Source organism: Ictalurus punctatus, unplaced genomic scaffold (assembly GCF_001660625.3).
Source record: "Ictalurus punctatus breed USDA103 unplaced genomic scaffold, Coco_2.0 Super-Scaffold_100071, whole genome shotgun sequence".
Taxonomy (NCBI): Eukaryota; Metazoa; Chordata; class Actinopteri; order Siluriformes; family Ictaluridae; genus Ictalurus; species Ictalurus punctatus.
In genome coordinates this window covers 201760-227500 of record NW_026521092.1, presented here as the reverse complement: position 1 = coordinate 227500, position 25741 = coordinate 201760, and the positions used below count along the sequence as shown (strand labels likewise).

The 25741-nt window shown below is 44.6% G+C and overlaps 1 protein-coding gene across 1 annotated transcript in view; it reads left to right on the top strand.

Annotated features, from left to right (window-relative positions):
* clcn2c (chloride channel 2c) overlaps positions 1-25741 on the top strand; it is a 75587-nt gene that overhangs the window by 16415 nt on the left and 33431 nt on the right. Inside the window, exons 2-4 of the mRNA XM_053679204.1 lie at positions 14355-14508; positions 23854-23985; positions 24476-24604. Coding sequence (XP_053535179.1) covers positions 14355-14508; positions 23854-23985; positions 24476-24604 — 415 coding nt within the window. The remainder of the gene's footprint in view (positions 1-14354; positions 14509-23853; positions 23986-24475; positions 24605-25741) is intronic.

The window sequence follows — 25741 nt, the reverse complement described above, 5'->3', positions numbered from 1 at the left end:
CCTCAGCGGGGATTTCTAGGGGAATATATTCTCAACTCCAGTCCTTTAGAGCAGGGGTTCTTGACACTGGTTCTCAACAGTAGTGGATTTTGACTTTGGTCTTCTTAAAACCTTGGAGCAGGTATCTTTTTAAATTTGGTCTTCAAGACCAGGGGTTCTCAACCCCAATTCATCCCCAGAGCAGAAGTTTCAATTTTGGTCCAAGTGAGCAGAGGCTCTTGATTTCTTTGACCACAGAGAGGGTTTTTCCTGCACAACAGGTGTTTTTAACGCCGGTCATCTAAAAACCCTGGTAATCCAGAGCAGGGGTTCTCTGCTCTAGTCCCCAGGACCCTGTCTCATTTGAAGCTTTTCTCTGACTCCAAACGGATTTTGAAAACAGTCCAAATTGATAAACTTTAGATTCTTTACCTGCCTTCTGAATTAATCATACTGTAATTAGCATAAAACAATGAAATGCTGCTACTTTTATGGCTGATGTGCTTAAGTGTACAATTAATACCTTTCTAAACTCTCACCAATGTTAGTAGATGATTGCACAAGGGTGTGTGTGTGTGTGTGTGTTATGTAAACCACTCCTGCACGTTCTCATGTCACATGTAGGGTACTAAACTAATCGGCTAACAAACAGTGTGTGTGTGTGTGTGTGTGTGTGTGTGTGTGTGTGTGTGTGTGTGTGTGTGTGTGTGAGTGATGTAACTGATGTAACTCAAAGACTTCTGACTGAAAAAACACTGAAACATTGTGTTTGTCTACACAGAAGCTGTGTAGTTGGATGTAGTGATAATAATAATAATAATAATAATAATAATAATAATAATAATAATGAGGTGGTGCTTATGACTGGAAGACACACACAAGTTCGGTATTGTCGCAGCTGTCATTGAGGGTGCTTGTGGACAGTCCGTCCTGTTCACTGCAGGAAAGTAGCAAAACACACACACACACACACACACACACACACACACACACACACACACACTACTCTGGGCCAGTGTATTGGTTTCATCTTGATATTGTGATGTTTTATCATGATGTAACAGTTTTCTGATTATCCTCAGAAGTGGGTGACGTTTTGATGTTTTAACTAAAAAAAAAAAACCGCTTATCAGCGATTGTAGCTAGCGTAAGACAATAATCATGTTAGATTTGTAGCTTGAGAGCTCTACTCTGCCCCCTGTGGTTGTACGAAGAATTACACAGACTTGAAATGAACAACTGGTTAATTCATGGCTCGGAGGTTCTTCCTACTCCTCCTGAAACTTGGATTGAATTAGCGCACAAGAGGGCAGGAAAGACACCGCCACCTCCGTGCACACAAAGACCTTTTCTCTCTCTCGTGCGCTCTCTCTCTCTCTCTCGTGCTCTCTCTCTCTCTCTCTCTCTCTCTCTCTCTCTCTCTCGTTCTTTTATTTTTCCTTCCTGCAGTTTGGCTTTTTGGGTCGCCAGTATTTCTTTTCCCTTTCCATTCAGTGTCCATCCGTCTGCACTCATCTGTCCTCCTCGATATGCTTGTCTTCCGTTGTTCTGTCGCTCTGTCAGGGCCTCAGTTGGCATGGAGAGGCAGCAGGAGTGCCAAAACTTTTCTTCCTTCTCTCTCTCTCTCTGTTACTCCTTTTTCTCTTTGTTATTTACTTTACCTCCTGTGTTCACAACTTTTTTACTTTAACTTCTTTTTCTCAATCAAGGAATCATGGTGTGTGTGTGTGTGTGTGTGTGTGTGTGTGTGTGTGTGTGTGTGTGAGAGAGAGACAGTAATTAATTACCTGACTATTCAGACTGAAGTTGGCCAGCTAAAAGCGTTTCCTTAGTTTTTGTAGTTACTGTAACTCACACTCTCTCCAACTCTTCTTTCTTTTTTCTGTGATCAGATGTTCTTTTTCTTTAAGTTCCCTCTCTCTCTCTCTCTCTCTCTCTCTGTCTCTCTCCCTCTCCCTCTCTCTGTCTCTCTCCCTCTCCCTCTCTCCCTCTCCCTCTCTCTCCCTCTCCCTCTCTCTGTCTCTCTCTCTCTCCCTCTCCCTCTCTCTCTCCCTCTCTCTGTCTCTCTCCCTCTCCCTCTCTCCCTCTCTCTCCCTCTCCCTCTCTCTGTCTCTCTCCCTCTCCCTCCCTCTCCCTCCCTCTCCCTCTCCCTCTCTCTGTCTCTCTCTCTCTCTCTCTCTCTCTCTCTCTCTCTCCCTCTCTCTGTCTCTCTCTCTCTCTCCCTCTCTCTCTCTCTGTCTCTCTCCCTCTCCCTCCCTCTCCCTCCCTCTCCCTCTCTCTGTCTCTCTCTCTCTCTCTCTCTCTCTCTCTCTCTCTCTCTCTCTCTCTCTCTCTCTGTCTCTCTCTCTCTCTCCCTCTCCCTCTCTCTGTCTCTCTCCCTCTCTCTCTCTCCCTCTCTCTGTCTCTCTCTCTCTCTCACTCCCCTCTCTCTCTCTCTCTCTCTCTGCGCATGCGCGGCGGTGGAGTGAGCGTGGTGTGTAGAGCGCGTGAGAGTGGTTTGGCGGCTTGCCAAAGTTTTTCGCGAGTTTGTCCTTTTTTCTTTTATTTAATCTATTGAAGGTCTAGTTAGTGGGATAGCGGTGGTTAGTGAAAGTTGAGAGCGGGCGAAGGTGAGCGGGACGCCATGGCCCCCGAGGCCGGAGGGGAGACGCTGTCTCTCCACCATGGCGTCAGGTGTGTACCGGTGAATGGAGAACAGGTGGAGGAGGTTCTGCTGGCGGTGGGAGAGCAGGTCGGGTGTGAGAACATCTACTCCGCCTCCCGAATGAACAAAGCTGTGGTGATCTTCCTAAAAAAAAAAAAAAAAGAAATATTCGCCAACACGCTGTGTGGAAGTGGAATATTGATGAAAGGTGTCATGCTACACGTTACCCCTCTTTCTGCCCCTGCGGCACGGGTCGTTATTTCCAATGTGCCCCCCTTTATTAAAGACGAGCTGATCATGAAGGAGCTGGCCCGCTTCGGAAAGTTCGCCGGCCCCATGACGGATATCCCGCTCGGCTGTAAGAACTCCGCGGGGAAACACGTCCTGTCTTTCCGGAGACAGGTTTATATGTTTATTAACAACGGAGAACAAACACTGGATATCAACTTCAAGTGTAAACACGGGGACAGCAGCTACACCGTCTTCACCACCACCGAACGGCCGAGGTGTTTCGGGTGTGGGGAGATTGGACATAAACGGCTGAGCTGCCCACGCGGAGCGGTGCAGCCGGGGAGCTCCGGGGGCGACACGGCCGGGGTACAGCAGCAGCAGCGCGGAGACAGCCAGCAGGGGGACACCGGAGAACAGGAGCCTGGGGCAGAGAGGGGTAATGACACACCGAGGTCACAGCAGGAAGAGGTCAGTGACGAACACACCACTGAAATAATCACAGCACCCAGGGATAACACCGACACCTGCGTCCATACCAGCAGTAACACCGACACCCGCGCCCATACCAGCACTCACACCGACACCACAGACAGTCTTCACTCTAAACCCTGCACCGCTATCACCGGTGGAGACAGTGACCCCACACAACCGCAGCAGAAGAATCTACAGGACAAGAACATCGAGAAGAATAAAACTGATTCGGAAATAATAAGGGGGAAGACGGACAAGGTGGAAGAATCGTCTAAAGCACAGCGTAAGGTTGAGATGTTGGAGGACTTGGGCCCAGAGTGCAGTGAAGGAGCGGCAGGAGAGGAACCCCCCACAGACATGGAGGAGGAAAGGGTCACCCCAGAGCAACCAGGTACTTTCAACCGTCCAGAGCAACCTGAAGAGCTCTACACCGAAGAGCAGATCAACCGATTTCTACAACTGACGAAAGGAAAACGGAACATCTTACTGACTAAGTTCTTCCCGGACAGGAGGACCTTCATTAAATCTGTACAACACACCATGGGCGTGATGTCGCCAAGGAGACGCTACAGATTGAGGAAATGGCAGCAATCGCAAGAGAGGATTTAATGTGTTCTCGGAATGCATGCGCATATACTGACGATCTACTGTTTTGACAATGTGTTTTTTTTTGGTGGGGTGGTTTCGGGGGGGGGGGGGGGGGTCCTGTGGGGGTTGTTTTTTCTTCTTTTTTTTTTTCCCTTCCCTTCTTCCCTTTCTTTTCCTTCTTTCTCTTTTTTAAAATGGGAAAAATGATTTTCAGAAGTGTAGATATGTAAATATACCAAAAATTGAACCTAATAAAGGTGTCTTAAAAGTCAAGTCTCCCTCTCTCTGTCTCTCTCTCTCTCTCCCTCTCTCTGTCTCTCTCTCTCTCTCCCTCTCTCTCTCTCCCTCTCCCTCTCTCTCCCTCTCCCTCTCTCTGTCTCTCTCCCTCTCTCTGTCTCTCTCCCTCTCTCTCTCTCCCTCTCTCTGTCTCTCTCTCTCTCTCCCTCTCCCTCTCTCTCCCTCTCCCTCTCTCTCCCTCTCCCTCTCTCTGTCTCTCTCCCTCTCTCTGTCTCTCTCCCTCTCTCTGTCTCTCTCCCTCTCTCTCTCTCTCTCCCTCCCTCTCCCTCTCTGTCTCTCTCCCTCTCTCTCTCTCCCTCTCTCTCTCTCTCTCCCTCTCTCTCTCTCTCTCTCTCTCCCTCTCTGTCTCTCTCTCTCTCTCTCCCTCTCTCTGTCTCTCTCTCTGCCTCTCTCTGTCTCTCTCTCTCTCTCCCTCTCTCTGTCTCTCCCTCTCTCTCCCTCTCTCTGTCTCTCTCTCCCTCTCTCTGTCTCTCTCTCTCCCTCTCTCTGTCTCTCTCCCTCTCTCTGTCTCTCTCCCTCTCTCTCTCTCTCTCCCTCTCTCTCCCTCTCTCTGTCTCTCTCTCTCTCTCCCTCTCTCTGTCTCTCTCTCTCCCTCTCTCTGTCTCTCTCTCTCTCTCTCTCTCTCTCTCCCTCTCTGTCTCTCTCTCTCTCTCTCTCTCTCCCTCTCTCTGTCTCTCTCTCTGCCTCTCTCTGTCTCTCTCTCTCTCTCCCTCTCTCTGTCTCTCCCTCTCTCTCCCTCTCTCTGTCTCTCTCTCCCTCTCTCTGTCTCTCTCTCTCCCTCTCTCTGTCTCTCTCCCTCTCTCTGTCTCTCTCCCTCTCTCTCCCTCTCTCTCTCTCTCCCTCTCTCTCCCTCTCTCTGTCTCTCTCTCTCTCTCCCTCTCTCTGTCTCTCTCTCTCTCTCCCTCTCTCTGTCTCTCTCTCTCTCTCCCTCTCTCTGTCTCTCTCTCTCTCCCTCTCTCTCCCTCTCTCTGTCTCTCTCTCTCCCTCTCTCTGTCTCTCTCCCTCCCCCCCCTCTCTCTCTCTCTCTCTCTCCCTCCCCCTCTCCCTCTCCCTCTCTCTGTCTCACTCTGACACTCTTTATCTCTCTTTCTGTCTCTCTTTCTCACTCTCTGTCTCTCTCTCTCTCTCTCTCTCTCTCTCTCTCTCTCTCTCTCTCTCTCTGAGGATTGTGGGTAGCGGGCGAGAGTGCAGGTGGTTAGAGCACGTCTCTGAGTGTTTGTAGTCTTTCTTCAAATACTTTCCTTTCTGTTTTCTTCTTTAGTCTATTGTTCTAAAGTAAGAGTTTTAGCGAGGTTAAGTGTGTGAGCGACTATTGTCGGCAGAACTCGCTCCAAAATGGAGCTAAATGGAGATTTCCCCCGCCTGACCCTGAGACATGGGTGTAAATGCACGCCGCATGACTCCATAGCAATGGAAGAAGTTCTCACTGCTTTCAGTGATCAGGTCGGTGGTGTAAACATCAGATCAGCTTCTCGGATGAACAAAGCAGTGGTGGTTTTTCCTGCCGGAGTTGAAATGGTTGACGCGCTAATTGAACAGGGGCTAGTGATAAACAACGAGTATGTTCGTGTGTTTCCGCTCTCCGGTGTCTCTAAGAAAATCGTGCTGTCTAACGGGTCTCCTTTTATTAGAAATGAAACTTTAAAAAGTGTGCTCGAGCGCTACGGAAAGTTAACAGCACAGATTAAAATGATTCCGTTGGGTTTAAAAAACCCGGATATTAAACCTGTCATGTCTTTCCACCGTTTCACCTACATGATCCTAAACGCACAACACAGCCGCTCTCTCTCTCTCTCTCTCTCTCTCTCTCTCTCTCTCTCTCTCTCTCTCTCTCTCTGTGTTAAACTAACGCTAGAGAATAAAGATTACACCGTCTTCATCAGCTCCGAACAGATGAGATGTTTTGTGTGGTGAACACGGCCATGTCAGACAGACTCGCAGCCTCTGTCCCTGGAGCACTCACAGCCTCTGTCCCTTTCTCAGACACACCCTACCGGGAGTGAGGAGCACTCGCAGCCCCTGTCCCCGTCTCAGACACACCCTACCGGGAGTGAGGAGCACTCGCAGCCCCCGTCTCAGACACACCCTACCGGGAGTGAGGAGCACTCGCAGCCCCCGTCCCCGTCTCAGATACACCCTACCGGGAGTGAGGTGCACTCGCAGCCCCCGTCCCCGTCTCGGATACACCCTACCGGGAGTGAGGAGCACTCGCAGCCCCCGTCTCAGAAACACCCTACCGGGAGTGAGGAGCACTCACAGCCCCCGTCCCCGTCTCGGATACACCCTACCGGGAGTGAGGAGCACTCGCAGCCCCCGTCTCAGAAACACCCTACCGGGAGTGAGGAGCACTCGCAGCCCCCGTCCCCGTCTCAGAAACACCCTACCGGGAGTGAGGAGCACTCACAGCCCCCGTCCCCGTCTCAGAAACACCCTACCGGGAGTGAGGAGCACTCACAGCCCCCGTCCCCGTCTCAGACACACCCTACCGGGAGTGAGGAGCACTCACAGCCCCCGTCCCCGTCTCGGATACACCCTACCGGGAGTGAGGAGCACTCGCAGCCCCCGTCCCCGTCTCGGATACACCCTACCGGGAGTGAGGAGCACTCGCAGCCCCCGTCTCAGAAACACCCTACCGGGAGTGAGGAGCACTCGCAGCCCCGTCCCCGTCTCGGATACACCCTACCGGGAGTGAGGAGCACTCGCAGCCCCCGTCCCCGTCTCGGATACACCCTACCAGGAGTGAGGAGCACTCGCAGCCCCCGTCTCAGAAACACCCTACCGGGAGTGAGGAGCACTCGCAGCCCCGTCCCCGTCTCGGATACACCCTACCGGGAGTGAGGAGCACTCACAGCCCCCATCCCCGTCTCAGACACACCCTACTGGGAGTGAGGAGCACTCGCAGCCTGTTCATCCAGAGGCTGATCTTAGCGTTTTACCAGAGCTAGAGGAGGAAATGCAGGAAACTTGTTCTGAGATGGCTTTAGAAAGCTCACAACGTGAGCCAAAACACTACCGCCTAAAAAAATTAATGCCAAAAGTGAAAAATATGATGCAACACAAGTCCAAAAAGAAGAGGCAATGTTCATTTAAATAAACTAAAACATGGCCTCTCTAAACATTTGCTCACTCGCCGTCACTACCACATTGAGCACCTTCCGGGGGCATCACTGGCGTTTTAACAATAGCTTATTATTACAGGACCACCACTTTATTCACGCTGTTACACTTTTCTGGAAGTCTTGGAGAGAGAGAGAGTTTCAGTACGCGTCACTAAACCAGTGGTGGCACATCGGTAAAGTTCAGATTCAGATCTTCTGCCAACAATACATGAAACACAGCACCAGAGAAATCAAGGAAAAGATCAACTTTCCTGCAAACGGAACATTGAAAGTGAGCAGCTCAATAAGAGAAGAAACGAGAACAAAAGAAATACTGGAGAAGAATGAAACTCCTCTGAAAAGCTTGTATGAAGAGAGAGATCACGGTGCCATGGTGCGATCCAAGTTTGTACAATGCAATAAAATGGACTCCTCCACATCTTTCTTCTTCGCACTGGAGAGAGAGGCCGGAGAGAAGAGGTGTGTCGGCCACTCGGCCATGTCGGTCATGTGATCCCGAGGCCACTGGAGGGCTTCGGAATGGACTGGCACGGCGGGGGGGGTGAGGGAGAGGTGGACTTGGGGAACCGCTCTCGTTCGGGGGGGGGGGATCAGTACAGCTGCGTGATGGCTGTCGAGCGGAGGGTCACTCACTAGCGCTGGATGGACTGACCTCTGAATCATATAAAACTTCCTGGTCTTTGAACGGCTCGGATCTGCACTTTGTTACACTCGGATGTACGGAGTCGGAAGTCTTGCCCCTCAGCTGGAGAGGAGCTGTGGTCACTCTGTCGACCAAAAAAGGAGACCTTGGCAGCTTAAAGAACTGGCGTCCCGTGTCTCTCCTTGGTACAGATTATAAAATATTTTTAAAGGGATTAACAAACCGCTTTAAAAGATTTTTAGTGGCGGTGGTCTATGAGGACCAGTCGTACTGTACTCCAGAACTCTCTGTGGGAATGTTTGAAAAGACATGCTGTGCAAATCAGGGGTTTTTGGGGTTTTTTTGATAACGGATGATGGTGAAATTGTTTTTTTTCACTGCTGATTGTTTTATTAATCTAACCATTTCTTTACTCTTCATGCTGAAACGTGTAGATCTATTTTTTTCTTTTTCTTTTTTGAATGAGTGATTATTCTGTTTTTTCCTAAATAATTGGTAAATAAAGACAGTTTAAAAGTCAAGAAAGTCTGTCTCACTCTGACACTCTCTCTCTCTCTCTCTCTCTGTCTCTCTCTCTTTGTCTCTTTCTGACTCTCTTTCTGTCTCTCTCTCTGTCTCTCTCTCTCTTTCTCTCTCTTTCTGTCTCTCTCTCTGTCTCTCTCTCTGTCTCTCTCTTTCTGTCTCTTTCTCTCTCTCTCTTGTTTTCTGTCTCTCTCTCGTTTTCTGTCTCTCTTTGTCTCTTTGTGTGTCTCTCTCTCTCTCTCTCTCTCTCTCTCTCTCTCTCTCTCTCTCTCTCTCTGTGTGTGTGTGTGTGTGTGTGTGTGTGTGTGTGTGTGTGTGTGTGTGTGTCTCACTCTGACTGTCTCAGTCCGGTTCAGTTCACATGAGCTCTCTATTGGCACGACTGTGTTGCACTACAGTGTTGCCAAATCATCGATTAATACACATTTAGTATTTTTTTTTTTTAAAAACCCATTTAAAACTTTTTTTTTTAAACAATGCAAACAACAATGTGAACGAAGTGTAAAAGGTGACTGAAAGTAGCAGTTTCAGTAGAACTATGCTGCATGTTAATGAAGAGTCAGTCTCTCTCCCTAATATAGTGGCAGGAGGACACGTTGAGCTGCCAGGTGAATACAGTCAGTCTTCTCCCCCAAAAAGATAGGAGAGTTTGTCTAGATTACCTATCTGGAGGAATTTGGGTAGAATTTGCCCTATGAGATTAAAGTATGTGTCTGTAATGGCTGGGTATTTGCTCAGTCTGTCCTCTCTGGGCCGCCGGTTCTACCTGTGTCGGCCCGTCTCCACCGCCAGACTGTGCTCACTGAGACCGTACGGTGACCGGAGCTTTCTGTGTCGGTAATCTTTAACAATTTAATAAGGTACAGTGCTAATTTGTAATCGGTTATAATGGTGTGTGTGTGTGTGTGTGTGTGTGTGTGTGTGTGTGTGTGTGTGTGTAGATTAATTTGTTTACTTTGATTTTGTTCGGAGCGTAGTTGTTTTCTGTTTGTTTTCATTTTGCCTTTCTGAGCTGGACTGTTCAACCGGTGTTTCTCTGCTAAATATCGTGAAGGGTCTCTCTCTGGGGTCTCTATCTACGTTTACACGACAGCGATGTACTAAAAACGGGAAAGGTTTTTCCTTTGCGTTCTTGAAAAGTTTCACGTACAGACGACAACGTCGTCACGAGGATCGGCGAAAACGACTAACGACGCTGTATTATCCACGCCAGTCCTGTAGGTGGCGATGTCGCTATGTAAAGAACCACTACACGCATGCGCACATAAGCATTCGCGTCAACATGTCCGCTGTAGTGATCCGGGCGAGACTGCACTATAAACAAATACACAAACGGTGGAGCTGGGGTTTTTCTGGATAAAAAGCACGATAACGTTTACATTTCTCAAACGATTTCGGTGGATTAGGATCGACGTGGAGAGCAAAATAGTTCTGTCTCCAGGTACTTACAATCTCCGTCGTTAGACTGGAGAATTATTCACTGTCGTGAGGAATTGTGAAAACTCGCGCTTGTCGAGTATACAATCGATTCATTTATCCGGGTTAATAAATGCTGAGACGTCCCTAACGTCATTTAATTTAATATAATGTAACGCAATATAACATAACGTGGTCGTAGTAGTGATGCAGTAACTCTACACTTTACCGGAGAAACACAAACGCAGTCCTGTGGTGTTAAACGTCTCGCGCGAATGCCTATAGACTGAACACACGTGCGCATGACGTCATCGTTTACACAGACTCTCGTTTCTGTTCGTTTACACGGCGACGAGAACGGCGTCGTTTTCAATACCTGCGCTTTGAAACCCGTTTTCAGGCCCCGAAACGCGTCGTCGTGGAAACGAACGGCCGAAAGGCATAGAACGTCTTCCGCTTTTAGTTGAGACCGTTGTCGTGGAAACGGGCCCTGGGTGTCCTGCTCTGCGTGTGTAAAGGCGCAGTGGTGGTCAGCCGTAGTGCGATAGAACGCCCACCACACGCCACATTAGTGGAGAGGAGAGTGACGTCGCCGATTCAGGGAATTATTTAAAGATGTATTGATTATATTTGATCATTTTATTGTACAGTCCAGGTCGTGTAGTTGGGAGGTCAAGTGTATTTGGTGGAGTTTGAGGACTCATTTTGAGTCCAGAGATGTCCAAAATGATCCGTCCAGATGTTTGGGTCGTGAATGGGAATATGCGTTTCTTTTTTTTCTTTTTTTTTGGGGGAGTTAAACATTCCCAGTATGAATTCTGATCGATTTCTTCCTCGATCTTCTCGAGGCTACGTCCACGTGAATCCAGATAGATCTGAAAACCGCATTTCCGTTTTTAAAACGCTCGCCGTCTACACTGGAGTTTTCAAAGGTTTTCCAAACACTGCTCGTCCACACTGAAACATCTGAAAATGCGCTCCTTAACCCCTAACCTAACCCCTTAACCCCCAACCCTTAAACTCTAACCTCAACCCTAAGGGTCTGTTGGCAAATGGTTCTTGTTTGTTGATTTGAGGCGTCTTTTTGTTTTTTATTTGATTGTAATCATAGTTCATTACTTGAAATTTGGCATTCTTTGTCAGTCCAGTCATTTTGATCACTTTCTCTTTTGGTTCTGTAAAATTGTGCTCTGCTGGCCGCTGTAGAGAAACTTGTGGTTAGCTGCACTGTTGCTGAATTACTGCTTTTTTTTTTTTTGTTTTTTTTCTTCTTCTTTCACTTCTCCAAATTTAGTGCATAGAAACATGCTAGAACATGGTAATGCTCGCTCTCTCGCTCGCTCTCATTTTCAGTACCACTTATCCTACACGGGGCCGCAGGGAGCCTGGAGTCTGTCCCAGGGAAGTTGGGGAACAAGGCGGGGGACACTCTGGACAGGATGCAGACGATCGCACGCACGTTCACACACTATGGACAATTTTGAAATGCCAGTCAGCCTACAATGCATGTGTTTGAACTGGGAGGGGGGAGCGGCGTACCCGGAAGAACCCCCCCCCCCCACCATAGCACAGAGAACATGCAATCTCTACACACACATTCCCGTGGAGACGGGAATCGATCCCACACCCCCTGAGGACGAGGCAGACGCGCTCTAACCTCTCAGCCACCGTGCTTCGTTGTTCACTTGTGCGTTATTAATGTTGTCGTGATGTTGGGACGGTTTTCTCTTCTCAGTAAACGCGGATAAGCTAATTAAACTAATTATTAATCAGTGATTTTTAATTAAAAGTTTTTGGGGTTCCCTGAAGTACCCCGCCTTGTGCCCCATGCACCTTTGGGTCGGCTCCAGGTTCCTCGTGACCCTGTAGGATAAGCGGTACAGAAAGTGGATGGATGGAGTTCCCTAAAGTCAGGGATTTTCAGTTCGATTTTTCCTGTTGTTGTTGTTGGTGGTGGTGGTGGTGGTGGTGGTGGTGGTGGTAAATTATGACTTTAGCTTCATTAATAAAGAATAGAAGTTGCAATCCATCCATCCATCATTCTTTCATCTTGCAGCCATTTCCTCCGTCAGCCTGCCGTAATTATGGCTTTCCAGCTTCCCTTGTTCCCCGTGCATGTTTGCTAGTTTCATGACGTTTTGTGAATTCTGTATTCAGACCGCCGTTCGTGTGAAACTTGTTTACCAGCTGTGTTTTTTTTTTGTTTTGTTTTGTTTTTTTTCCTTCATTAATATCATCCTTGATGTGGCTTTGCGGTTATTTATAAGCCGAACCGGATGTCCCGAATGCCGAAGAAACCGTCACGCACCCATTTATTGGGTTTTTCTTCCCTCCATCCATCTTCCTTTCGTCGCAGATCTCATTACAGGCTCATTTTCTCCGTCGTTCTCCGTGTTTGATCACGTTCACCTGCGAGCTGCTGTTTTTGCCCAGAGCGATTAATCAGCTAGCTTCTGTCTTACGATTAGCGCCAACGCTAGCAGTGAGCGATCGCTCGAGTCGGAGTTCGTCGCTCCGAAGTGTCGGCGGCCTCGCCGGCTTCCGGACATCGTTAATCAGACCCCGAGTTACCGTCACGTTCACCCGTCATCTTTATAGAAATAAACTCCTAATAATAGCAACACGGTCATGTTTGTTTCTTTTCCATAGTGTTTAGTATTTAAATTGAAATAGTTAACAGTTTGTCTAGCTAGCTAGCATAGCTCAGTAGCTAGCACTTGCTAGTTGCGCATTTAAAAAAAAAAAAAAAGGGTTGAAAATCATTTGGTTTTAACCTGATGCAGAAAGAATGGACTTTTACGCCACTCAAGGACTTTGAATGTATAAAAACAACCCTCACGAATGGTGCAAATGTCTCCCTGAAGGTGAAGAGTGGCCGAATTAGCATTTTAAGTAACATTTGCTGGTGGTTTTTCCTCAGAAGAGGTCAGACAGACGCAGGCTTTATTTATTGTTATATGTTTATTTGGCTAGATGTTGTGCTTAGCATTAAAAACTGGCTTAAATGACACAAATGAACAGTTTAGCAATATTACCTGTGCTAGCCAGTTATCTAAACACGCCGCTAACATTAACACTAGCAAAGCTAAATGTTACCTCGCTAGCATTAGCTACCTGATGTTGTGTAGCTACTTTTGAAACTGTTTTTCTGCTAACGAAATCCGCTCTAGTGCACACTGCACTGCACCGCACTCACGTTAGCGTCTGTCTGTTAGCGTCTGTCTGTTAGCATCGGTTTTCTGAAGTGCCAAGTGTGCTAGCAGGACGGCTAACATGAGGCTGGTTATATATTGTGTAATTAAGATAAGTGGTCGGGTTTGCTATTTTAAATCTCTAGCTAAAGGTAAATTATTTTCTTTTGTGATTTTAAGATTTCATTTCATTATATTACGATAAACGTTGATCTGATGAAAATATTCTCACGATATTAAAGATATGTCACGATACTTGGATTTTCTGAGGTAAAAAAATTAATCCAACTTTTTTTGTTGTTAATAAAAAGGACGAGTAAAAATATGAATAATTTATCACGATACCATCATAACGTTTCCCCCGACATTATACGATATTATATCCAGTATTAGAGCGGTGATTGATTGTATATGATCGGGTTTGGGATTGGCTGATGAGATGAATTGTCTTTTAAACTCCGCCCACATTGACCCAGAAACGTCTGATGAGCCGTATCCTGTTTGAAAGCTTATATAGTCAACAGATTAACTGTACACTGTGTGTGTGTGTGTGTGTGTGTGTGTGTGTGTGTGTGTGTGTGTGTTTGATAGCGGACTTTTTCATAAATACCCCTTGACCTTTGCTCGCTTGGCCCACAGCACCGTGCTTTGTGAGAGCATTAAGGCTAAAAAAAACACCCACACACTCAGTCAGCAGAAAAGAGAAAACACACACACACACACACACACACACACACACACACACACACACACACACACACACACTCACTCGCGCACACACACTCTGTCGTAATTTCATAGAAAAATGGAGATCACCTACAGGAATTGGGAGTCGTCGGTGGACTTTCGGAAATGAGCTCTTTTACCGTGTGTGTGTGCGCCCCTGAGTGGAAACACACACACATGTATAATATTACACATTACACACAGGGCATCATTTTATATTTTATTTCCGAGTCTATAGTGTACTAGTCATAAGTTTTGGCACCCTGCCCATCTTCACCATCTCTCACTACATTACCTGAGACGGATCTCCAGCTGGCTGAAGCTCGCTAAGTTTGTCCCGTTTCTGGTTTTCTGAGGCAGTCCATTTACATTTGAACCCTGTCCTTATTTGCCTATTGATATTTTTATTGTAATATTTCAGATTTGGCCAAAATTAGAACCTCAGATGAGACTTGTTGGCCCCTGAACGTGATTAAGTGTTTCCGTCAGCCGGAGTGTGTAACCGCATCTCTTTCCCCCGGTTGTAGATGTATGGACGCTACACACAGGACCTGGGTGTGTTTGCAAAAGAAGAAGCCGCGCGTTTGAGGGAGGAGGCGGTGTTCAGACGTCTGGTGACGGAGAGAAGCCGATCGCTCGAGCTCCTCGAGTACGAAAAGAGCCGCTGTGCCAAGTGCAGGAGTGAGTGCGTTACACGTTACACCAGGTCTTATTCCGAGTAACAGTTACACACTACCCCTACACACTTACACGACTATCAACTGTCTGCACTGCAGGAACCTTTTCATCAAGAACTCAAACTCTGCATGTGCACATTAATCAGATAGGATTTTACCGTTCCTCTTCCTTTCTACCTCAGAGTTAATACTTTTTTATAAACCAGGAACTGATGGAGTGCGACTCGTCACACTGAACCTCACAAGGCACACCCCTTGAAAGTTGAAAATAAAGTTGTTTTTTTTGTTTCAGCTGGTCCTGCAGTTCAACGTAACGTTCATGGTTCCTGCAGTGAGCCAGAACACAAGAACCAGGAACTGTGTAGATCTCCTTCAGGAGGGTTCCTCAACCCTTTTTAGTTCCTTAAATGGTTCCACAAATGGGTTGTGTTCCAGTTGATGGGTGCTCACTTCCCCTAGACACTTCTACACACTGCATCCGAATCATCAGTACAGTTTAAGGGTCGGAAATACGGGCCGTATCGCATTACAGAGACGCTCACTTCCCCTAGACGCTTCTGCACTCACTGTGGGAATCTTGTAGTTTAATGAGTGGGCCGTGTTCCAATTCTGAACAGCTCACTTCCCCTTGACACTTCTACACGCCGTATCAGAATCCTTTATAGCGAAGTCGTCCTGAAATCTGGGACTTGATGATTTCCCCTAGACACAAAATTAGATTGTTAAACGTACATCTCGTTTGTGTCTCTTAATTATTTTTTTTTTTATTGTTGCTAGTCTGGCGCCCTCTTCTGGTCAAAACCTTAGAGTCTTAGAGCGAATACGAAAATAAACCATTAATGCAAAATGCAGAAATCTTAATTATAATTAAAATGTCAAATGACATTAAGATAATTAAGAAAATTTGAATATCGTACGGTAAACTAATTTATTTATTATATTTTTAAAAAACGCAGTGTTTTCAGAATATTTTCGTGTGCGTGAGAGAGAGAGAGAGAGAGAGAGAGAGAAAGAGAGAGACCACCAGGGGGCGGAAGAGCACTTCAGTGAACACATGCTGATAATTATTTATTTTAAATGAATTCAGTTATTTTACATGTGAGGTAAGTTTACAGGAGTCTCTCTCTCTCTCTCTCTCTCACTCACACACACACACACACACACACACAGGGTAACAGATGTGATGTTCGCAGGAGCCGTCACAGGTTGCCATGGTTACAGGTTGTCGACTGCAGAACGAAGGAAGAAAATAAAAGAAAACAAAGCAAAGGAACAAGTGAAATAAAGAATGAAAATAATTTTTAAAAATATGAGGAAGATTTGAAAAATAATAATAATAAAGAAGAATCTGTGTATTTAGCAAGCCCTCTTACTTAAGGGAAGAAGGAAAAAGTGTAAAAGGACGACAAAAAGTCCAAGAAGGACAGAAACCCAGCAGATCAGAAGAGAAATAAAGTGAAAGGATGAAAAATCAAAAAGGAAAAGGTCCAGGGGAAAAAAGAGAGAGGGGGAAAAAAGGAAAGAAGAAAAGACCTAGTGAAAGAATAGAAAGAAGAATTCCACCACTTCTACTTTCACTGTTTCATTTTCTTTATTTCTTATACTCATCCGTTATCCTTTCTTTATTTCTACCGCTATTTAATTCCCCTTCTTCTGCATTCCTCCTCTCTCTCTACCTCTCTTCTGACCCTTTCTCTCTCTCTTCTTTCTCTCTCTCTTTATTTCTATTGTCTCTCTCTCTCTTTATTTCTATTGTCTCTCTCTATGTCTTCTGTGTCTCTTTCTTTCTTTTTTCTGTCTCTCTGTCTCTCTCTCTCTCTCTCTCTCTCTGTCTCTCTCTCTCAGAAAGAAAACGAGAGATATTTCAGATTGTATTCAGTCTTTTCAGGTGTTTAAACTCATTAAAGTGAATGAATAATTAAAACACGTGCTATTAATAACCTCATCAATTAAACAACTACACCATCTGTGTGTGTGTGTGTGTGTGTGTGTGTGTGTGTGTGTGTGTGTGTGTTTAGAGAGGGGGCGAGAGAGAGCGTATAATTGATGGTAATTGAATAAAAATCAGGAGGGGGTGGGGTAAGTAAAATACTCTGTAAATAAAGGGAACATATTTGTGGGGAAAAGGAAGAGGTAAGGAAATAATCCAGTTCCTGTGTGAAGTCTGTTACTGGATCTACTTTATTTCCCTAAGAGTTCACTTCATGATAATGTCCAAGCGACAGAGTTCTCTTTAGCTTTTATTTACTGTATCAGACTCTCAGTGGGTCTGATCGTCTTCTGATTGGCTGATTGACGTCATTAGGAGTTAATTGGGAGTCGCTTTAGAGCGTGTGGGGAAAATCCACGAATCTGAGCCAGAAAGAAAAAAACTGGATTTGTACAAGCCAAGTTCCTGCTTAGGAGCAATCGCCAAACAGCTGAAGGTACCACCAGCATCTGTACAAACATCTGTGTGCAGCTATGGGAAATCTCGGGGAAGTGGGATGGATGAACTTTGGTCTGAAAGGTTTAGATGAGTCGCAAGACAAGAACAAAGGAACCGGTGAAGGAACTGGAGGCAGGAACCAAAGTGTGTACATCCTCAATCAAGCGAGTCCTACATCGCCATGGTCTGAGAGGAAGAAGCCGTTACTCCAAGACCGCGGGAAAGGAAGAACGGCGAGGCTTTTAATCTGAAGGACACCGTGCTGACTGTGAAGCATCGTGGGGCTGGAAAATGGACCGGTGCAATACCATCAGGAGGAATTATCTAGAAATACTGAAGGAACGCCTGGAGACATCGGGCAGAAAGTTACAACCATCCTCACCAGATCTCCAAAGCTGAATACTCGGAGTTGCCATCACAAAGCCCTGAGCTGAATCCCACAGAAGAATCCATGCGCTGACCTGAAAGTGTCCGAGAGACGAGGCCCTCCAACGTGACGGAGTCCCAGCAGTTCTGTCGGGAGGAACGCGGAGAACGTTCCAGCTCGGGGTCGAGATATCAAACGGCAACCACGACAGATAACACTTTTACAAGCAGTCTACGTAAACTTCTGGCCTCAACTTAAGGGAGGAGGATGCGCCGGGGTCTGTCTGTGATGGGAATCGATGATGACAGGAAAAAAAGAAGGAAAGCAAACTAACGATGAAGAACGGTGTAAAGGAAGAAGGGGAAAGTGAAGACTGAGTGAAGGACCTGAGGAAGCGAGGGTGAAGGAGAAACGAGGAGGAAAGTTATAAAGAAGGATAGAAATTTAAGAAAGTAAAGAAGGAATGAAGGATTTGTGTTCGAAAGAGAGAAAGGAAGGTGACGAAGAAGAACAAGAAAACAAAAATCATTAAAAGAAGGAAGTAAGAAGACTTTGTTCTGTAAAATTTCTCCATGTGATTTTGGTAAACAAACTGAAATGCAGTAGTGTGTGTGTGTGTGTGTGTGTGTGTGTGTGTGTGTGTGTGTGAAACAAAAGTTTGTGTGCAATCCAGAGATAAATGATGTTTATTAGGGCAAGAAAATTGGAGTCAGACAGAGGTGTGTGTGTGTGTGTGTGTGTGTGTGTGAGAGAGAGAGAGAGAGAGAGAGAGAGAGAGAGAGATATCCCACACTGCACTAGGACACAGTTTTCTGTTATTAATGTCTTCATTAACAAGACGTTTCACAGCCACAAGCTGCGTGCGTGCGTGCGTGTGTGTGTGTGTGTGTGTGTGTGTGTGTGTGTGTGTGTGTGTCTCAGCAGAATATATGGACGGGGAGAGGACTGCAGTGAGAATGTGCTTACTGTTGCATATGAACAAATTGAGAGAGACACACACACACACACACACGCACGCACACACCGTTCAACAAGGTCTTGAATACCCTGAACACACACTTTTATAATATTTATATAGACTATTTGGTTATTGAATGTTAGCAGGGACGTTGTTCAGTGTGAGAGTGTTTATGTAACGTTTTATAAACGTTCCCACAACCTTACAGGCTGTGATCTATTGACTTTACATTACCCCTGACATTTACAGCAGTTGAGTATTTCAACTAGCCCAATCTGGAATAAAGACCGTGTGATTTTTATCAGTGCATGTTGCAGTTCCCAGAAAGAAAGAAAGAAGAGATGGGGAGTTGTGGTATGGAATGAGTCGATGTTCTATAGAGGGTTAAAGTCTGGTTTAGCAGCTCAAATATTGAAACACGCACAGCAGCTTTCATGTTCTGCCTGTCATAAGGGCTTAAATGAGCTGTGTGTGTGGATTAATGCACTTGTGGATTTTTTTTTTTTCTTCAGTTGGGCTCAAGTTGATGGAGGAGTGAGAGATGAGAGGCAGAACTTGTACAGTGTCTGTGTCTCTCTCTGTCTGTCTCTCTCTCTCTCTCCTCATCCCTCTACCCTGTCAGTGCCAGAGTGCTGTGATTCACCAATTAGGGCTCATTGAGGTTGCCGTGGTTACGGACAGCATCTTGTGGTGGGAGATGATGGAAAGAACACAGGAGGAAAAACAACAGGAGAACTCTCTCTCATAACGAACACAACTGTGCTTAATGCACAAATACTTTATAATATAATATAACATAACATAACATAATATAATATAATATACACTGATCAGCCGTAATATTAAAACCAGTGACCGGTGAAGTGAATAACAACTGATTATCTCATTACGGTGGAACCTGTCGAGGGGAGGGATTTATAGATTTATTGGTCAGCAGGTGAACAGTCAGTTCTGGAAGTCGAGGAGTTGGAAGCAGGAAAAATGGACAAGTGTAAGGATCTGAGAGACTCTGACGAGGGCCAGATTGTGACGTCTAGACGACTGGATCGGAGCTTCTCCAAAACAGCAGGTGTTGTGGGGTGTTCCCGGTCTACAGGGGTTATTACCTACCAAAAGTGCTCCAAGGAAGGAGAATCAGTGAAGCGGAGACAGGGTCACGTGTGTGCAAGGCTCACTGATGTGCGTGAGGAGAGAAGGCTAGACCGTCTGATCCGATCCCACTGAAGATCTCCTGTAGCACAGAGTGCTGAAACAGTTCATGCTGGTTCTGATAGAAAGGAGTCAGAGCACACAGAGCATCACAGCTTGCTGCGTATGGAGCTGCGCAGCTGCAGAGCGGTCAGAGTGTCCATGCTGACCCCCGGTGCACCTCCCAAATCTCCTACAGTGGAAGAAGGTGGCCTGGTCTGATGGGTCACGTTTTCTTTTACACCATGGCCAGGTGCGCCGCTTACCTGGGGAAGAGATGGCACCAGGATGCACTATGGGAAGAGGGTGAGCTGGTGGAGGCAGTGTGACGCTCTGGACAATGTTCTGCTGGGAGACCTTGGGTCCTGTGTTCATGTGGATGTTACTGTGACACGTACCACCTACCTAAACACTGTTACAGAACAAGTACACCCCTTCATGGTAACGGTGTTCCCTAATGTCAGCGTCCTCTCTCAGCAGGATAACGCTCCCTGACACACTGCGATGATTGTTCAGGAACGCTTTGAGGAACATGACAAAGAGTTCAGGGTGTCGACTCGACCTCCAAATTCCCCAGAACTCAATCCGATCCAGCGTCCGTGGGACGTTCTGGACAAACGAGTCCGATCCATGGAGGCCCGATCTCACAACTTACAGCACTTAAAGGATCTGCTGCTAACGTCTTGCTGCCAGAAACCACAGCACACCTTCAGAGGTCTTGTGGAGTCCAGGCCTCGACGAATCAGAGCTGTTCTGCTGGCACAAGGAGAGGAGGACCTACACAATATTAGACTGGTGGTTTTAATGTTATGGCTGATCGGTGTATGTGTGTATATATACGCACTGTCCACTAATATTGGCACCCTTGGTAAATATGAGCAAAGAAGGCTGTGAAAAATTGTCTATATTGTTTAATCTTTTGATCTATTGTTAAAAAAAATACTCTGCTCTCATGGATATCAAACACTTGCAAACACAACACAGGTTTATCCAAAAAAAAAAATCTTTGTTAAATATAGGTGTGCAACAACTAATGGTACCCTTAGTCAATACTTTGTGCTAGCTCCCTTTGCCAAGATAACAGCTCTGAGTCTTCTCCTATAACGCTGATGAGGTTGGAGAATACATGGCGAGGGATCTGAGAGCGTTCCTCCGTACAGAATCTCTCCAGAGCCTTCAGATTTCGAGCTCTACGCTGGTGGACTCTCCTCTTCAGTTCACCCCACAGGTGTTCTATGGGGTTCAGGTCAGGGGACTGGGATGGTCATGGCAGGATCTTGATGTTGTGGTCAGTAAAACATTTCTGTGGTGATTTTGATTATGTTTTGGATCATCGTCCTGCTGGAAGATCCAACCACGGCCCATTTGAATCTTTCTGTCAGAGGCAGTCAGGTGTTCATTTAATATCTGTTGATATTTGATGGAGTCCATGATGCCATGTGTCCTAACAAAATGTCCAGGTCCTCTGCAGAAAAACAGCCCCAAACATTAAAGATCCACCTCCATATTTAACCGTGGGCATGAGGTACTTTTCCATACGGCTTCCTCTCTGTGTGCTCCAAAACCACCTCTGTGTTTATTACCAAAAAGCTCTATTCTGGTTTCATCTGACCGTAGAACCCGATCCCATTTGAAGTTCCAGTCGTGTCTGCACACTGAAGACGCTCGAGTTTGTTTTTGGATGAGAGTAGAGGCTTTTTTCTTCAAACCCTTCCAAACAACTTGTGCTGATATCATTCTTCTTTGCATGCTGGAGCTTTTACCAGCGTTTGTGGATGGCACGGCCGACTGTGTTCTAGAGGTGTTTTTAATTTTTCACTGTGTTTAATGGCTTCTGAGGTCCTGAAGATCACGATCATGCAATATTGATTTTCAGCCTCGTCCCTTGCGCACAGAGATTTCTCCAGATTCTCTGACTCTTTTGATGATATTATGAACTGTAGATGATGAGATATTCATAATCTTTCCAATTTTACGTTGAGGAACATTATTCTAAAATTGGTCCACAAGTTGTAGATGCAGTTTTTCGCAGATTGGTGAACATCTGCCCATCTTTACTTCTGAAAGACTCTACCTCTCTAAGAACCTCTTTTTATACCTAATCATCTTACTGACCTGTTCCCAATTAACCTCCGGCTGTTTCTTCTTATTAACACTTACTTTTCCATTCTAGGGGGCGGAGTCTGTGATGTCTTCAGAAAAAAGTAATATCACTTGAGCACTTATTTCTGTGCGTTTTGATTAACGAATATTAGGCATGTTCAGTTTTATTGGTGCGCACACACGCACAACTCTCTCTCTCTCTCACACACACACACACACACACACACACACACACACACACACACACACACACACCAGGTGACAAGAGACAGAAGGGCCTGGGAGAACACAGCTTGTTGGTAGGCGTGCAGACTGAGGGCACAAGAACACCAGTCATGTGTAAAACATGTCTCACGTTTTAGCGTCGTCTCCAGACATTTTGGATCGCAAGCAGCACTGAAACTGTGTGTGTGTGTGTGTGTGTGTGTGTGTGTGTGTGTGTGTGTGTGAGGGGAGGACGATTTACTTGAGTTGTTTTCTCCACAGACCAGAATGAAATCACCTTAACGCCATCTTTTCAAAAGCTTGACATGGATAGTAGTAGTAACTAAGGTAACGGTGGGCGGGGCTTGTGATCAGCCAATCAAAAACAGCCATGATTATAGCTAAAGTTGTAACTTGTTTTGTTTGTATTTAAATAAAAAATTCCATGCTCAAATTTGCTACTCTTTACTTATATGGAGTGAATGATGCTGTCGGAGCTTTTTATTTAATATCTGTTTATTATTTTGGCGTAAGAATGACTTATTCATGTAAGTAATTCACACGTAAGATCACCTGCTCATTTATTCATATCGTGAAGATGGAGTTAGCAAACGTCCTTCCGCAGTTGAGGTTACAGCTAGCTGTGTTTTAATGCTAGCCACGTAAATCATCAATAAAAATGTTTCTGTTTAAACCTCCATCACTCACTCCAGCCTCTTGGCAGTGATTTGAGGAAGTGCATTAGCTTCAGATGCCGTGCCAAACATCAGAACTGATAAACTGATATTTAGCATGAAAGGAAAAATAAAACGCTGAGTCACTGTGAAGTTCGGAAAACTGAGTCAAACCTGTTTTCCTGTCAGTCAAAACTTCTGTTAACTTCTGAAACGCCTGTGAGCTTGTTTATGATTAGCGTGATGCTAAATTAAACACACCCTGCAGCACCAAAGTTTTGCTCACGACAGGAACTGCTGTTTCTTCCCCTTTGATGTGAAATGGCCGGGACTAGTTTTAAATATTTGATTCTCAACAATTTATGGAGTAATTAATCTAACCTGGGTGAATGCTAAAATTAACCTAGCAAGCAAAAGCTAAAATAATATGTAAAACCTAACCCAGTGAGAGAGACAAAACTAACCAATCAAGAGAAGGCTAAACTAGCACATTCCATAGTAAATGAAAGGTAACCTAGTGAGTGATGCTTATATTAGCGATTGAAAGTTAACCTAGTGAGCAAAACTTAAGTCTGACCTAGAAAGACAAAGCTAACCTTGGTAACATAAATTAACTTGGCAAATGAAATCAAACAGAGGAAATGAAATCAAACAGAGGAAATGAAGTCAAACAGAGGAAATGAAATGAAATCGAACAGGAAATGAAATTAAATCTAACAGAGGAAATGAAATCAAACAGAGGAAATGAAATGAAATCAAACAGAGGAAATGAAATGAAATCGAACAGAGGAAATGAAATGAAATCTAACAGGAAATGAAATCTAACAGAGGAAATGAAATGAAATCGAACAGAGGAAATGAAATGAAATCTAACAGAGGAAATGAAATCTAACAGAGGAAATGAAGTCAAACAGAGGAAATGAAGTCAAACAGAGGAAATGAAATGAAATCGAACACAGGAAATGAAATGAAATCGAACAGAGGAAATGAAATGAAATCAAACAGAGGAAATGAAATGAAATCGAACAGAGGAAATGAAATGAAATCAAACAGAGGAAATGAAATGAAATCGAACAGAGGAAATGAAATCTAACCTAGCAAATAACATAAACAACAGGCAAAGTAACAAATAAAAGCTAATCCAGCAAATGAACGCTAACGCTAACATAGTGAGTGAAAGCTAAAGTTAACCTTGCAACCCAAAGCAGAAATAACCTAGCGAGTGAAAGTGATGTCACAGGAGGAGTCTCAGACAAAGGGCTGTCAATCAAACATGCTGATTTGAATATTATGCCACACCCATTAGGTCCATAAAGTTTTTGATTCAGTCTGGTAGTGTGTTTCTGTTTGAAACAGGAAGTCAGGCTGTTTATCCAGCAGTGCACTGTGGGTAATGTGTGTGTGTGTGTGTGTGTGTGTGTGTGTAGTCTGTACAGTTCATTGTCAGAAGTTCCTGATCTCACGTGTGGGGGAGGATTGGATCTTCCTCATCCTGCTCGGACTCGTCATGGCCCTCGTCAGCTTCGTCATGGACTTCTGTATCGCCATCTGCCTTCAAGGTGTGTGTGTGTGTGTGTGTGTGTGTGTGTGTGTGTGTGTGAGACACAAATATGTTGTTGTTGTTATTAGAAAGCATTGTTTCGACATGCCTCTTAACTACAAAATAATATTTCATTATAATGAAAAACTATTGTGAGAAAACCTTGAGAAAAGGTTCTACAAAATCCTCTTATTATTGTAAGAAAAGTATCTCACTGTTATTAAAAACATTTCATAATGACGAGAAAAAAAATCTCATTTCTACAATATCTTGTTATTACAAGAAAAGTGTGGTTGTTATTATTATTATTATTATTATTATTATAATAAAATGAATATTGCTGTTAAACGTTAGAGATGCTGATTACGTATACGTTTGGACAGTTTTGTCCCACAGTGTGTCTCCAGAACGTCATTGACTGTCTATTGACCTTCTTTTCTGTGTGTGTGTGTGTGTGTGTGTGTGTGTGTGTGTGTGTGTGTGTGTGTGTGTGTGTGTCCTCTCTCCAGCTCAGAAGTGGATGTACGGAGGTTTGGAGGGTAACATGGTCCTGCAGTACCTGGCGTGGATCACATACCCTGTAGTTCTCATCAGCTTTTCCGCCGGCTTCACACACATCGTAGCACCTCAGGCTGCCGGTAACACACACACACACACACCCCCACACACACACACACACTCTCTGGTTATTTGGATTAATGGCTTTTTATTAATGGATTCTGTTCTAAAGTTCAACTTTCACATCTTTGTGAGAAAATTTAAGATTAAAACATCAACACACCTGCAAAAACTTGCAACAAAACTCGCTTCTTCTTGTGAATTTATTTGTAAAAAAAAAAAAAAGTTTGTTTTTCGTCCCAACAACAAACTATTTTTATTCGTATCATCACTTTCAAATTTTTTAATAACTTCCTCATTGTCTCAATTTTTTAAAATGAATATTTATACAAAAATGATTAAATAGGATATTTAAATCAACTAGATTAATTTCACAGACCATACATTTTGTCTTTTTATTTCCATTTTTCAGGTAGAAACATATTTATATTAATAAAACATCATCAGTCCGTACAGAATTTCGTGGAGGTTTTTTTTGTGATTGTTGCGTCCAGAAATGCTTGATTTTACTGTGGATTTTTTTTTTTTTTTTTTTTTTTTTCCAGAAAAATCTTAAATTGGTGAAATTCCAACTGCTGTGACTTGTTTGACACGCTCTTCTACGCTGATGTTTTCTGTCATTTCTGTGATCACAAAATCATGAAATCTATAGATCATATACCAGACGTCCTTAAATTAGGCAGTGATGCTGTTTATTATTCATCTGCATGTACTGTATATCTATATTAAATCTATATACTATTTGTTATATATGTATATGTTTAATTCATACTAGATCTTAGACACATTTTCTACTAATTTAAATAACAACATTAAAACAGAAATCAATCCGACGGGTCCTCCTGTGGAAGTCTGAGTGTTGGGTTTAATTTGACATCAAAACGACTTAAAAAGTGTGAGATACATGTTCAGTTATCTATTGCTGCATTTAGATATTTATTTTAAAGGGAAATCGCGGTGCAGAACATCGTTTATTGTGTTTGTTTTGTTTTTTTACCACGATTAAGTTTCATTCTAATATGAGTAAAGAAAAATAAAGTCTTTTTATGTAGCGATTATTCACATGATGTAGCGGGAAATTTGGGGTTTAGAACAAACGCTGAGAAAGTTTCAGTGCGATTCCAGTGAGAACGTCTTTATTTCTCCGAGATGAAGAT